Here is a 15,337-nt window from a genome sequence, read left to right on the forward strand (position 1 = left end):
GGCAAATCAGACATTTACTTAGAAGCTGTTCTTTGCAAGGGATGGTTCAGTTACTGAGACATCGTACAGTAGGTGACAGGGCTCGCATTCAGCAACAAATGCTAGTTTTCAGAAGACAAAATATAGTGTCAGCAGATTCTCCTCTACTTGCTGTGCTAGCTCTGTGAAATAACCAGTTGAGCCTTTTCCTGTGTTGTATGACCTCTGTACTGCATAATGCGCAGAATTTGGGTCGCGTTATCACATGGCAAACCCTTGTCCTGTACGTTTTTGAACCCGAGAGGGTATGGAACTTGTCAGTAACCACTTTTTACCATCGTAAATTGGAAGCGCACGAACTGGCGCGTTCTCTTTTATCTCGATGTGTCAGTTCCACACGGCGACCGAAGGCTAAATTTCAGACACTTGACTGTGATGCACAGAGAAATGATTTCATTGGTAGATCAAATGCAGTCACTGCATCTTTTTAAGCAGTGCGTGAGCTGCCTCTTATTTTGCAGTGTAGCTCTTCTCACGGGTGTGCTTCATCAGGTCAGATTTGGTCTTCTTATTTAAGACATTGTTTCACTTGTAAATTTGCTTGCTGCTTATTCATAAACATCATGGTGACCGCTACATTGTTTTGTGATTTCACTGTTGTTAGTTGAATGCATCATTGTAGTTTGCTTGCACTTTGTTGCTCACGATGCACGTCAAATTATTCCTTTGCTTCGTGCGCATTGTCTGCTTCACATGTGTATAGGTCATGCCATACTTTGTAAAGGGATTGTCCTGTGACTCAACACTTTGTTTTGTTATATACAGTAGCAGGATACACAGCTGTTTTACTCGTAGACGAAATGCATGCTTACTTGGAATTTCCTAATTTGTTTTAAAGGTCTTCGTTATTTTTATTTTTATTAGATTACATATTTTTCTGAAGACTCAGTTATTTTGTGCATAGCCCAGACTTGGACCTGATAATTGTTGTAGCCAAGGTACCGATCCTGAAAGTGATGTTTTGTTTCACTTTTTATTGATTTCGAGGGGTTTAGATAGCAATGTTACAAAAGCGTTGTGCACCGAGGGCATTGTCGGGAGAACAGCAGGGTGATGCTGAACAGTACTGGATGTGCTCCAGAAAAGTTTTTCACAACACATGAGTGTATACATATAGGATTTTACATTGTACATATCTCATTCAATGCCCTACTTTGTTGGTAGTTGTAGGATGTTGTGCCAGAATTGGTGATGTGCATTTGAGAGTTTGGTATCAGTTGAAGTGGAATGCCCCAGGAGAGGATTTTGATGCCTCTTCCCCCCTCATACTCTTGAAACCAGTGTTGCCATTCTGTCCGGACATGGTCAAAAGTCATTGAATTTATGTATGTGTGTTAGCTAGTGAACTGTTGCTAACAATAAAATGAAGATCAAATCAAAAAGCGTTTGCTGTCATCGATTATTAGTTCTGCAACTTTTTTGCACGTGCATGAGAGTTTTGCATGGGCACTGAAGGAAGTAGGGTAGCAAAAAACTGCGCCCTCGTTGAGCACAATTGACTTGTCCTTTGCTCCTCTACAGTTTACGTGGGAGACGTGTCGAAACTGATAAATTTTAAATAAATTTTAGATAAACAAAAAAGCAGTTAGCTAATTCTCACGAATTTGAAGAACGTCGTAACGCTCGGCGGTGTTTTGAATGTTCGCGCATCTGGCGCAGCTACTGTCCCGCGTACTACTTTCCAGCGCCGCTCCCAGCTGTCGCCACGAGCGATGAAACCGGAAACCGTACTCTGTGACATCACGCTGCACGTGACCACGCTTCGACCACAGCAGTTTACGTGAACAATGGCCGCTTCCCATGTGAGTGCAAGCGCGTCATGCACCGGGAAGGTTGTTATCACGTAGAGCGCTTAGAGGAGAGAGCTCTTCCCGCTGTCCCGTCCATCAGTTCATCGTGAACGTGAATCCCACATCAGCCTGAAAAAACAACGAAGAGAACAGCGGAGGTGCCTTTTGCGTGTGCTTGCGCGGTTTGTGTGTTGTGTTTGGCGCCAATCCTGCGTTTTGTGGGTCCGTAACGTGCTCTTCGTAACGTTTTCGGGAGCTTAACCTTGTGATGCTCACACAAGAGCCGGCCGTGTGCGTACGAAATTGAATTCTACAGGAAAAAATAACGTGAGGAAATATGTCGACAACGGAATGGATCATCGCCCAATATTTTGCGACGTTGTTGCTGTCTGGTTTCCTGTGAGTGGCGTCTGACTCTAAAAACGGATGTCATAATCCTTCGGGCTGGTCGTCGCGACAGTTGATTTCCTGCCACCCCACTGCGCTTCGTCTGCAATATTTCCCCCAACCCACAGGGATGTCGGCCGACAAGAAATCTGCGGTCAGGCGGGAGCGCGAGCTCTTGTTTCTGTTCGACGGCCAAGTCAAAGGTGAGCAGTCTCTACCACCACAGCTACCGTTTCAAACGGTGTTGTCAATTGTCTTGGCAACAGGGATGCTAATGTATTCATAGCGTTTTGCGACTTATGTTGTACAGCTGTCTCTCTCCGCCGAATGCGAAGTTTGCGCATGCAACAGCTGAGTCAGCTCCGAGTTTGATGGCGAGCAGTGAGGAGCTTTTTCGTGTCAAAGGCGGTCGAAGTGACTCCTAGCAGAAGACAGCGCGGCGTTTCGTTTTGATCGCTCGTAGCGGTCACGTCATAGCGTGTGCTGTTTCAGTTTGCTTTCACTTAACAGTTACTGGTCTCCTGTATGTTTTTACTTTAAGCGAAATTATAATTTCCCGACACGTTCTATTCGACTGTAGCCTACCTAACTGTTCCGCGAACGGGGACTTTATGGGAGTCAATTGGATTAATACGCGTGTTCCGCTATAATCATAAGCATGCCCGTGAACATGTGAGTCGTCTGCTACAGTGCCCTTGAGAAATATTTACGTCTGCGTACCTACCATGCAGCAGCAGCGGCGCACAGCGATGCGTTACGAGAGAATGGCATCCACATTTGTTATGTTGTTTCTATTATGACGTCTAGTGTGGCAATATTCCTAAATATTGCAGACGACAATAAATGAGCGCCTGCTGCAGTTGCCTGCCGCGCGCGCTCATGCGTAACGCGGTTGCGGGTAATGAGGGCATGCCTCTTAATTAATGTATTGTGAATGACAGCATTTTAGGGCCATAAATTATGAGTGCTCCCGAAAGGAGTTCGAACCGGAACTGCAACAAAGGGCGCACGTCCGTCTTCGCTACAAACGTATTCACTGAACTTCATAAATAAAACGAATTTCAGTGATGCCGATCAGGAGCAGCAGCATCTTTACGCATCCACTGTGTCATAATAAAACATTGATTTTACGCGATTTGTTTGAGCGATTACATCGACATTGCTGCTCCCGTATCATAATATTCGTTGATGTTTTTAACAAAGCCTTACACATGGCACATCCTCACAAGGTTCTACAACTTGGATCAATATCCGTCATCATACTGATACTCTAAGTTGTATATAACTTTGCCTCATCGTATGCATGTAAGCCGTCCATTCTTCGTTTCCATCACAACCTTCATCACACCGCGTCGGTCATCAATCTGCCACCTCTTTTGCCGAGATATCGCACTCGTTTCTGCACTTGGCGGTCAGTAAGCCGCGTTCAAAGCCGAGATAAACTAAGCTTTGATGGGACCGATAAGTGAGAGGTCATTTCGACACCGGATGTGGAAGACACGCTCCCCGGTCAGAAAAGGGTTTTGTGAGCGTACTTGACAGTTTCGCCATGAGTGATTGACTGGATATAATTCTCCACGGGGATGGTGAATGCTTGTCGAAATTGAGGTTGATGAGTGGCGGCGAAGTGAAAAAAAGAGGGAAACGCGTTCGTACATCGGGGTCACATGGGAGCGAGCAATTGTTGCTTCATTGGCGGGCGTCTCTACAGTTGTCTCATGCATTCGTTGGCATCCGTTCTTGAACTGTCAGTGAATTGGACGAGGGTTTCCCATAACCGTGTGTTCATGCGAGCGACATCGCCACGGTATACTCTAGGGAAAGAAAACTGTTCACGAGGTAAAAGTTCCGCGGCGTGTCTTATTAGCATTCGACGGTACCGGAATATTGCTATCGGGAGTGGCGTATTGCGCATTTAGCAGACGACAACATCTGCGCCTTTTCCCGTGTGTTCACCATGGAGCCGTATTCACACGAGCGACATCCCACGGAATATTCTATTGCAAGAAAACAACAAAAAATCTTCTAACGAGGCAGAAGCCCCGCCGCGTTTTGTGTTGAGCATTCGCAGGACGCCGGAATATCTGTACGCGCGTAGCAGACGACAGGGCCGGTGGTGTCGTCTGCTACGGCCTAGTACTACGCTACTAGGATTATCTTATTATATTATTCACTTGCGAGTGCTTGACTTTTCCCATTTTTGCCTGTTAGTACGCTAATCAGGAATATATTGTTGCTGAGCCTGGGCACGAGAAGACATGACGGTTGAGTCCTGCGTTCAGGTGGCGACAGAAAGCTATGACGTTTTGCGCATCTACGACTGGAGTACAGGGGAAAGTCGCTCGTGTAATTTCAGAATCCAGTCGCTTTTCCCGATTTCTTACCAACGAACGTTACGGTAGTGTCCCAGTCGCTAAACTCGATTATTGGCTAGAATAAAGAGCAATGGAGATACAAACAACCATGTATCTGAACAGGATGTATCGGGTTACCCATAGAAGGACATTTCTGCCGCTTCAGTGCTTGTACGCCAGCAGCGCATAGGAGGCCTTTGGTGTACGTTTTTTATTCACTGTCAATCATTTCATGAAAAGGATGCTCGCCTGGTTTGACTATTTATGCCTCTGTATGGTTTGCCCATCACTTTTTAAGTGATGAGTCCCCCCTCCCCCAATTTTTTTGTATTTTGTATTTTTGAAAAGTTAGACACGTTGTGCATGACAAATTTCATGTGTGTGTACAGACAATTGCTCGTGTTCCGTTTCGAAGCTGGTGCCCTATAATCTTACAACTAGAGTCACTACTTACAACCACTGTGCTTATGTTTGGGGACTGTCTAACACCGTAGTGTCGCATTAAACGCGGTTTCCGTTACATAAATGCGCCGCGGCCGTGTCGCTGTTTCTGCGGCTTCCGCGTGTTCCCAGCGGCGGGTTTGGCGAACTCACTCGACAAAGTGTGCAGTGTGTTTACAAAGGACTTCGCACAGGAGCTGCAGGAGTGGGCTTTTGTTTAACAAGTTCGACTCGTGCTTCAAGCTGCTATTCTTTACCTTTGTGATTCACGCGTGCAAAACACGGGTCCCCTAAAATAAGCGCAGAGAACATAATAAACACTGAAGTTGTTTTAGCCTTTGTCTGGGGGTAGTGCAGTGAAGGTTAAGCAAACGGTAGTAAATTTATTTTCGCTAGGGCCGGTATCGTAGAGCTTTTCCTTCAATTTTGAGTACATGTACCGAGCATTGGTAATGGATTATTTGATTAAGTCAAGTCCGTAAAAGGTACGTACTATGTCATCCCTGCTTCCCAGGCACGCAAGGAGCATGCGCATTCAAGAAAAACGTACTGCCTCGAAAGTCAAACCAGCTGGTACAGTTTCGCAAATAAAAAGTACAAGTCTTACTTCATTAACGTACAATTCTTCTGCCACATGCATACACAAAACGGCGAAAAAAGAACCACACACACTCAGGTAGGGCAGACGTCAAAGCCTTAGACAGTGATGTATCAAGCGTCATGAACTCATATAAAAGTATTTTGAGGTTCCAAATGTGTCCCTGTAAATGTAGAAAAGTAAAAAAAATGTCTCTCATATGTTCTTGAGCTGTTGGATAACTACTCTCACTTCGATATAAACTCATAACTGTGAAGAAAAATCAACACAGGAAATCTCGCAACCCTTCTACGAAGCTAACAAAACCCATTTGTTAGTTAAAACCAGACTTTTCAGTTCACTTACGCTTAAGTGCAGGTGTATAGTATAGTTTAATTCGCCGAAACCTGAGCTCAGCTAGTTGTTTCTCGAGAACTGTCGCAATCAGGCGCTGCCTACGCGTTCTTCATGAATCAGGTGGCGTTTCTAACATATGATTAACCCTTCAACCAGAGTGCCCGTGCTATCATGTGAAGAGCTCGTCTGCCGGAAGTTCCGCTGACGTCACCTGCAAGTGCGACGGGTGGGGCAGGCGCCAGCACCGGAAGTCGCGCTATCAGCGGGGTGCGGGTGGTCATTAATACAGCGCGTAGCTGTTTTCTTTCTTCTTTTTTTTTCTGTTTTGTTGATGGCTTCTGAAGTTGTCGTACTTGACCACGCTTCGCTACCCAGTAATTAAATTCCGTCATCGAGGATGCACTTGGGCGCTTCTCGTTATCCGTACCACAGAAGACTTATTCAACTGGACTTGTATGTGCAAACATGAAAAAAATCGGTGTGTACGAACAGGTAACTGCTCTCCGTTTTCCAGAACATTTGCACTTTAGAAATACAGCGCTGTTTCATGCTCGTAAAGTAGGACTTCTTTTGCAAAGAGGTCTTGTTTTCGTGCTGCTACTGTCGAAAAAACATCTTCGAAGCAGAAGGCAGATGTGGGAGGAGAGGGAGCTCTTGTCGTCTGCTCAAAATGGAACATCGTGTCGTCTGCCAGCCAGGGACAATGAGTCAAGTCCTTGCGTCTTTAGACAGAAAGATGAGCAGTCATTTCAATGGTATTGACCGCAATAGACGCATTTTACGTGATTCTACATAAAGCGGCCACGATTGTCACGGAGTACACAAGGAGAACCTGGATGGCCCTGCTTAGGCCGTGTTTCTCTTAGTGCAAACTGTACTGCGTGTACGCGAAACGCATGTACGATCACGCTGTCGTCTGCTTTGTTATTGTTTGGCACGTCTGCTTTGGAAATCGTCGGCGAAGCGCTATTATGCGTCGCGATTCTGTGTCTCCTATAGGCCGTGCGGTCGCATACTAATGGATATTGGGCGGTTGCGGATAACGGTTGTGGCCAACGTCGCAAGAGGACTCTCTGTAGTGCTTGGCGCTGTGCCGTTTCAGAGATGAGGTGGCGCCTTTGTAATGGTTGGCGAGCGGGGAACCCGGATAAGAATACGGCTTCTGCTGTCCATTCAGTCATGTATATGCTATGGGAATGGCACTTTGCGCGGTATTTGATGTAGTTCCCGATATGTTGCTGCAGGGGTGACATAGTGCAGATGTCATACACGCCTCACTTGGTACGGGGGGTGAAGTGTTCTGTAACGAGCTTACTTCCTGTTTGTATACAATCGTTTTAGGCAACAACCAGTGTGAGCTAAATCAGGTAAGTAGCTCATCTGCAAGAACCTCTTCTCCTGCGTCGACTTACACTTGCAGGGTCATGATTTCACAAGCCGGTAGCAAGGGGGGGGGGGGGGGGGCATTTCCTTCTTGAACGGAAGTTTGCTTGGGGCGAATATGAGGGTGGAGACGCCGGTGGAAGATGCACTGCAAGCTCCGAAGTAAGAAAAGCGCGCCTTTCCGTTGGCACCCCATTTGGTGTCGTCAGCTCCGCCCTATTTATTTGTGTGTCTCTGCACAGCTGCTCTGAATAGATGCAAAGGCGGAGACGTCTGCACGACTGCGTCTAGGGGAATTGAAGTCGTCGGGTGCAACACCAAGCAGTGCCACCATCCTACTTACTTACATCCTTGTTACACACGGATCTCTCAACTACAGTTGAAGTCAATGGCAGTTGAACCTCCCAACGGCCCTGAATGGTTGTTCCATGAGCTCACATGACTGTTTCCGTTCACCACTGCTGTTCGATATCACGTGATAGCTGTAGCTACGATAGAATCCAGCTTGTCATTCTTGTTTTGTTTTTCTTGTGTATAAAATTTTTGTTTTGAAATGTGTTTTGTTATAAGCGGTACACTTTTAGGATACGTCTGTGCTCTTTGCGTCCAAGGACACGCAACTGGACCACGTGATATCCAGAACAGACCAATAGCGGGCGCCGATCCGCACGGAACACTCTTTGAATGCATGGTGTATCTTAGTGGTTTCTTCCGTCTTGCTAGTTGTCAAATTCAACCGAGATCGCGAGTAACACTACCTCACCGTGTAGTTGGGGTCAACTGCCATTCACTCAAAGGCATTTGAAATTGCCCGTGTGGCAGGAGTATATGATACTCATAAACTGCAGAAAGAGATAAAAAAATCGTTCTGTGGAAAGACACTTTGGACTCTCCCCCGTTTATTTTTTTCTCAACATCAACTTTTCACTCATGCTGCGGGATCATCGTTTTATCCGGACTGCACTTGATCTTTATAGCGAAACACTTGTTGAACGCATGGTGTATCTTAGTGGCTTCCTAGTGGTATCTTGCCCGTTAACTGGTCCAACCGAGACAACGTCCCTCAACTCAGTTAAAGGTAGCTGAAAATACCCGTGCGACATGTGTACAAGATATTTTATTGTGTTTCACACAGATAACTGTCCAGAGCTGATATACAGAAGCTTACAGTATAGTATCGTTTTATGGGAAAAATACTATGTACTCACGCTGAAGACCATCATTTTATCCGGACTACACTTAACCATCATCGCGCGACGGGGATCATCGTTTTAAGCGGACCACACCGCGGCAGTGAACTTGCGATGCATACAAGCAAAGGTGGAACTCTGAACCTGTAATGACTTCCGCGTCCCCGCGTCGTTTAACTAGACGGAGTCTGTAAGGATGGACGTTGAATCTTCTTTTATTCAAGGGGGGTGTCGCACCGGAAGGGAGACTCGTATACTTTTGTTCTGCTGGGCATAGACTTCCTGCACAAAGCCACTGTCATTCCGGCGGTGACCGGGCTACACATCACAATAGTCACGAGGAAGGAAGACAAAAAAGAAAAGGTTTTATGGCGATGGTGTTTCGCGAGCCGGATGAATCGATGAGTGGAGAGGCATTACTGTGTTCGGTGATCGCTCTGTTTGAATGATTACCTCTCTCTTTTTTTTTTTTTTTCGTCATTGAAGCTTTTTGCGGGTTTTGTGATGTCGCGTTCGATATTAGAGAGGACGTACGGTAATATGTTTATTGGGATATTAGAGGAAAGGTGGGGGAGGGAAAGAGGACAGAGAGGGGAGTTTTAAGAAGATGGGAATCGCTGTGTACGAAAATACGATAAATGAAATGTCAGATCAAAGATCAGCAACTTTATAATATCATCCCCTTTAAATGGTTGATTGACTAATTGGAGAAATAAGGCGTTTGACTGATCATGTTTTCGAAACTGTACGTTATGTCATCGTGATTTACTTCCTGTACTAGGACTCGCTAACACAGGGAGTTGGTAAATGAATGGTGATAAGCCGACCGCCTGATATGTTACTATGAAGTGGCTGCCATCACATTGCTTATCTTTGATTTGACAGCTTCCCTTGTCGTATCGTTTTCGTAGAGAGCTTCCGATATCCTAAAACTACGCGCTCTCTATTTTCGCTCTTTTCTTGGTTCGTAGATGAACGTGTGAACTCGCGCAATGAACCAAAGGATAACCGGGAATATTGTCCTTACTGAGTCCTTGTTTTGTGCGCTTATACATAATATATTGGAGTATATTCCACCCGGTTTGAGAGGTGGTTCCGCTGTCCTTTTGCAGTGTAGTTGGCTTCGAGGAAGAGACGAAGGAGGGTACCCTCGATTTTTACAAGTCGTGGAGTTATGAACGTACTGGCATTAATTATAACAAACGAATCGTCGTTCTCTTTTTTTTTTTTTTTACGCTTGTAAACGCGCGTATACATAAAACTTCATGTGCGGCTGTATAAACGTAGCATCTTTTTAACGGAATTCGGCGGCAGTTCGCGCGGAACGACATACATTCCTGTATATTCTAGGCATCGCGTAATCCAAGGGAAATGAAAAGGGGGGGGGGGGGGGTCCGTCGACCAGACTTACGTCCCCGTTAGAAAGCAGCACATCTGGAGTAGTCTCCACGCATATAGGGTGTCTCTTCTTGGGAGACGACGCCGTCACTTCACGAGAGGGGGCAGGGGGGGGGCACCTGGCTTGAGGGGTGGGGGTGGGGGGTGAGAGACAGCTCCGTTACTTCTGAGCGACGGACTGGAAAGATATGAGAGTGCATCTTTGCATAGCTTCGCAGCCCTCCTGTATAGTACTGGGGGTTGTTTGCATTTGTAGTGTCTTTCCAAGTGCCTGTATGAGAGAGAGGAGGTGGTACACACTTACGGGCACTTCAAACAACGAAATGCCATTTGTCGTGCCGCCAGTTTTGATCTAAGTGAACGTGAGGGCGTGGGGACTCTTTTATCTTTCACTATTCTCTGACCCTGTCAGCTTTCCTTTGCTATTAGGGAGGGCAGCCAAGAGGCGCCGACTTTCTTTTCTTTCTTTTGTGTCTCTCATTTTAAAGGGACCACGAAGAAGGTCCTCAACACGTCCCTGCAAGCGTCTCTAAGGCATTCGTGGGCGCTAATACATTTGCCGTGTAGAGTATGAACCGAGCATTGGTTAGAATAACGGGGATATTGACTAAAAAGGACGACAAAGAAAAGCGACCCCTGCCGGTGCGACATAGAAACTAGACGTGACGTCAGAAACAGGCGATCTTCCCCATTGGCGGACTGACTTGGAGTAATGCCAGTGATGTCATGCCGCTTGTAGGGGGATGGGTAGTACGTTGGGCGGTCGCTATTTTTGCGTGTGAGCTGCTCTGCATGGAAGAGTCGTTCTTGACAACATTCTCCGCGGAGAACGCATAATTTTCGTGTATGTTTTCATGGTCCCTTTACTGCGTTGTCGTCGCATGGCGCTTAGACAGGGCATAGGGAGAAGAAATAAGCCTATAGCTCTTCGTGTTCACTCGACATGTAGGCTTTTCTTTTTTGCGTTGCTATAAAATTGAGGAAAACTGCTGTGCACTTCGCCGTGTGCACTTCATAATCCTTGAAGAATTTCTTTAGTACTTTTTATACGGTTTTTAGAGTTAGGTGCAGAGGTAGCGAGGCGGTTGCTTGCCACAAGCGCTGCGATTTGGGGTAGTTGGTACATGTACTTGCTAAACACGAAGAGCACACAGGTACAGCGGGACACAGCTTCTGTGTCCCGTAGTATACCGTGTATTTTTCGTGTTTGTTGCCTTTGGCTGGATTCCCAGCATGGTTGCTTGCTCGTTTCTTCAATGTCATGCTAGAGGCTGCCAGGTAACGGGAGTGAATCCCCCCAGCGACTGTGTTTTTCGAGGCTTTTCCTGGGTCTCCCACGAAGTCGGCCCTGCATGCATACTAACTTCCCTTGCTTCCATCTTTCTTCTGTCCTCTCCATCTATCCCCGCAGTCGACTTGCGGTCTACCACGAAAGAAAAAATAATAATAAGGGCGATTCGCTACACAGATTAAAATGAATGTGTACTATAAAATGCGTCATGTAATCTCGGATGCGGCGTTACATCGTTCAGCTCGTGTCTCGCACAGAGAACAATTGAAATACGTGTAATTTGAATAATTTTTTATTTACATGTGCATGCTTCGTAAGATAAACCCCAACGCGCTCTAAATTACTGCATATAGCGTAATCCCTCAAGGTAAACCACGCCTTCCGCCGGTGGGGATAGCAGAGCTTAAATTGCTGCTGACTGACGTTAATTGGGGAAAAAAGAGGATGGGGGCAGTACTTAGCGCTTTATATACTCGGATCACGCAATATGGCGTCGGCCGTGTTATGTGCAATAGCGGCCATTGATTGGCAAACGTCGGTCGGGAATCTAAATGCAGGGGTCGCTTCCCCCACGTGTGATGCTGGCTATATTGAGAGCGATTTTTAGCGTGCTGACGGTCACCGACCCGGGTGTTGGCTGATGGAGCCTGTCTCCAAGCGGGGAGGGTTTCCGCAGACGCGCTATCGAAGCAGCTGAACAGCAACGACGCTTCCGTAGGAAGTCACGTGGTTTGTTACTGTCGTCTGCAATAGGCTGCAATGGCTTTCTCCGGTTTCATTTTCGACTTCGTTACTTTTAAATGCCTTTACGACATGTTTACAAGGGCGGGAAGCGTTTCTTCTTTGTTATCAATAGAAATTGCCCATTGGGTGTTCATTAGTAAGGTATACATTTATGGTCTTAACATACACAGGGAATTTTGCAAATTTTGAAAAAAAAAGTTTCACTGTGAAATTTTGTGTACAGAAATAATTCTGGTGCATCGTAGCGAATCCCTCACTCGTTTACGTGTGTGGTGGAACGCTATCCCTTATATAGTTGGCGCCTTCGACCTGAACGAAAAGCATAGAGAACTAAATCATCGTGTGTGGCTACCCTGAACACTTCTGCAAAGTTTATCGCGCGTGTCAAGGGTGTCGCTATTTTGCTTTCCCCTGATCGCATTTTGAAAAGTCGTGTTTATTTGGAAGGGGCGGCTGGCCCGCCACGCGCTTTCTGTTTTTCTTGTCCGTGGGTGGCGTAGTTGCACTTTCAAGGTTTCCCTTTGACGAAGCTCCTTTACGCGAAGGTCCGTGAACTGCGAACGTCTGCTACACCGAGGATCCGTGATATATTGGTTCGAGAGTGCACACGTCAGGGGGCGATGCTATCGCCTTCAGCAGCTGGTCCGTTGAGAGAAAGTCCGAGCATCGCGCGTGAATGCGAAAAGAAGGTTGTCCTTTATCGTCTGCTACCAGTGTCGGCGTCGGGAACTCCCAGAAGGGCAACGTAGTTGAATGTGGTGCACTTCACAGAGCGTGCAAGCCTTGCACGACTTTTGAATTACAATTGCAATCTTCGTGTCTCACATTGTCATTCTCCCAAAATATTGTTTCCCTGTGTGACGTAGAGAAGTAATTTCGACTTTTGAGAGCAGTATGGAGTCATGAGGTGCCCGATCTTCCACGCGCCTGGCAACATTGGTCATTCGAAAGTTGATTTCTTTCTCACCCCATGACGTCGGCTGTCTTCCAACGTGTTGCGGAGAACGAAAATGCGCGCTGTTGCTAGAGGACACACGCCAGAGCCCTTCCTGCTATTCTTCAGATAGCTCTTCCTGCTATTCCTGGAAGCGCATAATTTTCAGTGACATTTTTTTTTCTCTCCCATTTTTCGTTACTGCGTCTTTATGGGGGAGGTTGGTGTATATTACGAGATTAATTTTTTTTTAAGAAGCTCGCTACGAGCGATGTAGTGTATCTCAAAATGTATCCCACTCCTACACTGCCTTGAGGGGTTCCTCGACTTCTCCCTTTCTGATACACTACATGGAGGAGATGTACACCTGTAACATGAGCAGTCAAGTTTAACAGCGTGAGAGGAAACACACGAAAGGTCATCAGTCCCAGTGCGAAGAGCATGTCCATTTATTCTATGCATCGTCTTATCTGTGACATATCAGCGTACAAATATATAACTTTTTTTTTCTTTTTTCTACTCGATCTATTTCAAAAGTGTGCACTCTGTATCCTGTTTCTTCTTATCTATTCCTCTGCATGACTGCAGCGTCCAAGTATATCAGAGGGTAACCAACATTCGAGGAAGCTAAGGTTACACATCCTGCAATTATATGTGCAGTGAACGTACCCTGCCTTTATATTGCTTACAGAAAGCTGAGCACTGTGATGGATTGGCTCGACGAGGCTAGGCTATCGCTTACGCGGCGATCATCATGAGACAAATTTACGCTCTCATTGATCATTGCAGAACGCATATAATGAGAAACTTGAAACCTGACGCTAGGCCAGCTAGGCTTTTGTTGTGCCTCGTAGCACTTTCATATAGAGAGGCAATTCTTGCTGTCATTTGCATCTCGCGTATTAAAATAGAACAAGGTTGTCGTTTACTGAAGACGAACAGATCTTCCTCTATAGCCCCTCTGCGTCGTTTCTTATCCCTCAACAACGTGCACTCTCAAAGTTATCGTTATTTTTTCGGGATGTTATTTATGAAAGGCAAACTTTGCGTCGTTATAAATGACCATCTTTGTGCATAACGAAGTAGCGGCGCTTCATCACAGCTGATGTTAGCTGGCGTAAATTATGGATCCCATGAGGACGTTCTTTTTTTGTGCTGTCACATTGATTTGTGGTAATTTCGTTCGAGTGATTAGGAAGTTTCGGGTTTCCTCGAAAAGCATACAGAAGACGGAAGTTACGTCAGGCGTAAATCACGAAAGCAAGGACCGCTTTTCTAACAACCAAAGCGCATTCATTCGCGGAAACGCGAGCTCGCGTCGTCGTGAAATATATCGTCTGCGAGGAAACACCGGGGGTGGTAGCAGACGACAGCGTCGTCGCGGAACCGCGGGCCCCCCAGCGGTCCCTTTGTACAGTTATCTATTTCGTTTTGATATTTTTTTGCTCTCGTGTTGCCCTTTTTTGAAGTGGTCATGATTTATGTAACATATGCTTTTTCGTTATACTTTTTCTTACTTGCCATCCCTGATTCGGAGCGCGGTTGTATTGTGGGAAGCAGTACCGTTCAATATGAGTTTTATTTTTTGTGTGTTGTACTAGCGTTTTTTTTTTCTTTTATTTTATTGCGGTAATTTTTTCTCTCGTTTTTCACGTGTGAACCAAGGTTGCGTGAAGAGTCGAAATGGAAGGCTCTCGTATGGGGTGGATGAGCCGACGTAAACGAAGATATATGTTTGCGATGTCAGCTTGCAAAGCCCCTAGCTACAGCTTGCCTCACACATGAAATTCCTCTTGGAATCGTCGACACGTCATGATTTTGTTGAAGCGAACTGGTAAGTTTCTCGGGAGTAGTCCGGTGGTTTCCTAGATACTTTTTGATTCCTCATGCCGTGTACACAGCTTCTTCAAACGTTTCCCAGGCATATGCGAAAGAAAAGTTTACCTTCAAACTTTTATCGTGCTACACGTTCCTCTTGCGAACAACTTCGCTTGCTTGAGCGCAGAAGTTGCAGTCGCATTGTCTTTACGAGATAGCGCAGTAGCCATTTTTGATTCGTGGGACACAACCTTATACTAATCTTCTCGTCGGTAGGGTCAGATGGCGGGCAAGCTCTTATTTGCATGCGGCCTTATGACCTTGCGGGATTAGGAGTCGCGTAGCGATTCACTGCCACTGAAAACGAACGCACGCCGTTTCACCTTCGACTCGCGCTGCAGAATTTCACTACCCGTCTACGACTTCCTGAGAAAAAAATAAGTAAAGGCTGCGAAGATAATGACCCTAACGCGGAATTCAGGACGCGCGCAATCTGGAAGACGACATCGCCTCGTATTTTTTTTACCTGTTTGCAGAAAGGAATGCTTTACAGATAACTAGAAGCGTGAAAGCGTGGTGCAGCATGGTTGATTCTAACCTCTGCGTTAGCCCTGATCGTTTGACGATCGCCGGC

The 15,337-nt window shown here is 46.1% G+C and overlaps 1 protein-coding gene across 1 annotated transcript in view; it reads left to right on the plus strand.

Moving 5' to 3' along the window:
• Positions 1-1,809: 1,809 nt before the first annotated feature.
• Positions 1,810-15,337, plus strand: part of LOC135399180 (SLIT-ROBO Rho GTPase-activating protein 1-like) — a 63,442-nt gene continuing 49,914 nt past the window's right edge. Inside the window, exon 1 of the mRNA XM_064630946.1 lies at positions 1,810-2,419. Coding sequence (XP_064487016.1) covers positions 2,347-2,419 — 73 coding nt within the window. The 5' untranslated portion in view covers positions 1,810-2,346. The remainder of the gene's footprint in view (positions 2,420-15,337) is intronic.

The sequence above is a fragment of the Ornithodoros turicata genome, chromosome 6 (genome assembly GCF_037126465.1).
Source record: "Ornithodoros turicata isolate Travis chromosome 6, ASM3712646v1, whole genome shotgun sequence".
Lineage (NCBI taxonomy): Eukaryota > Metazoa > Arthropoda > Arachnida > Ixodida > Argasidae > Ornithodoros > Ornithodoros turicata.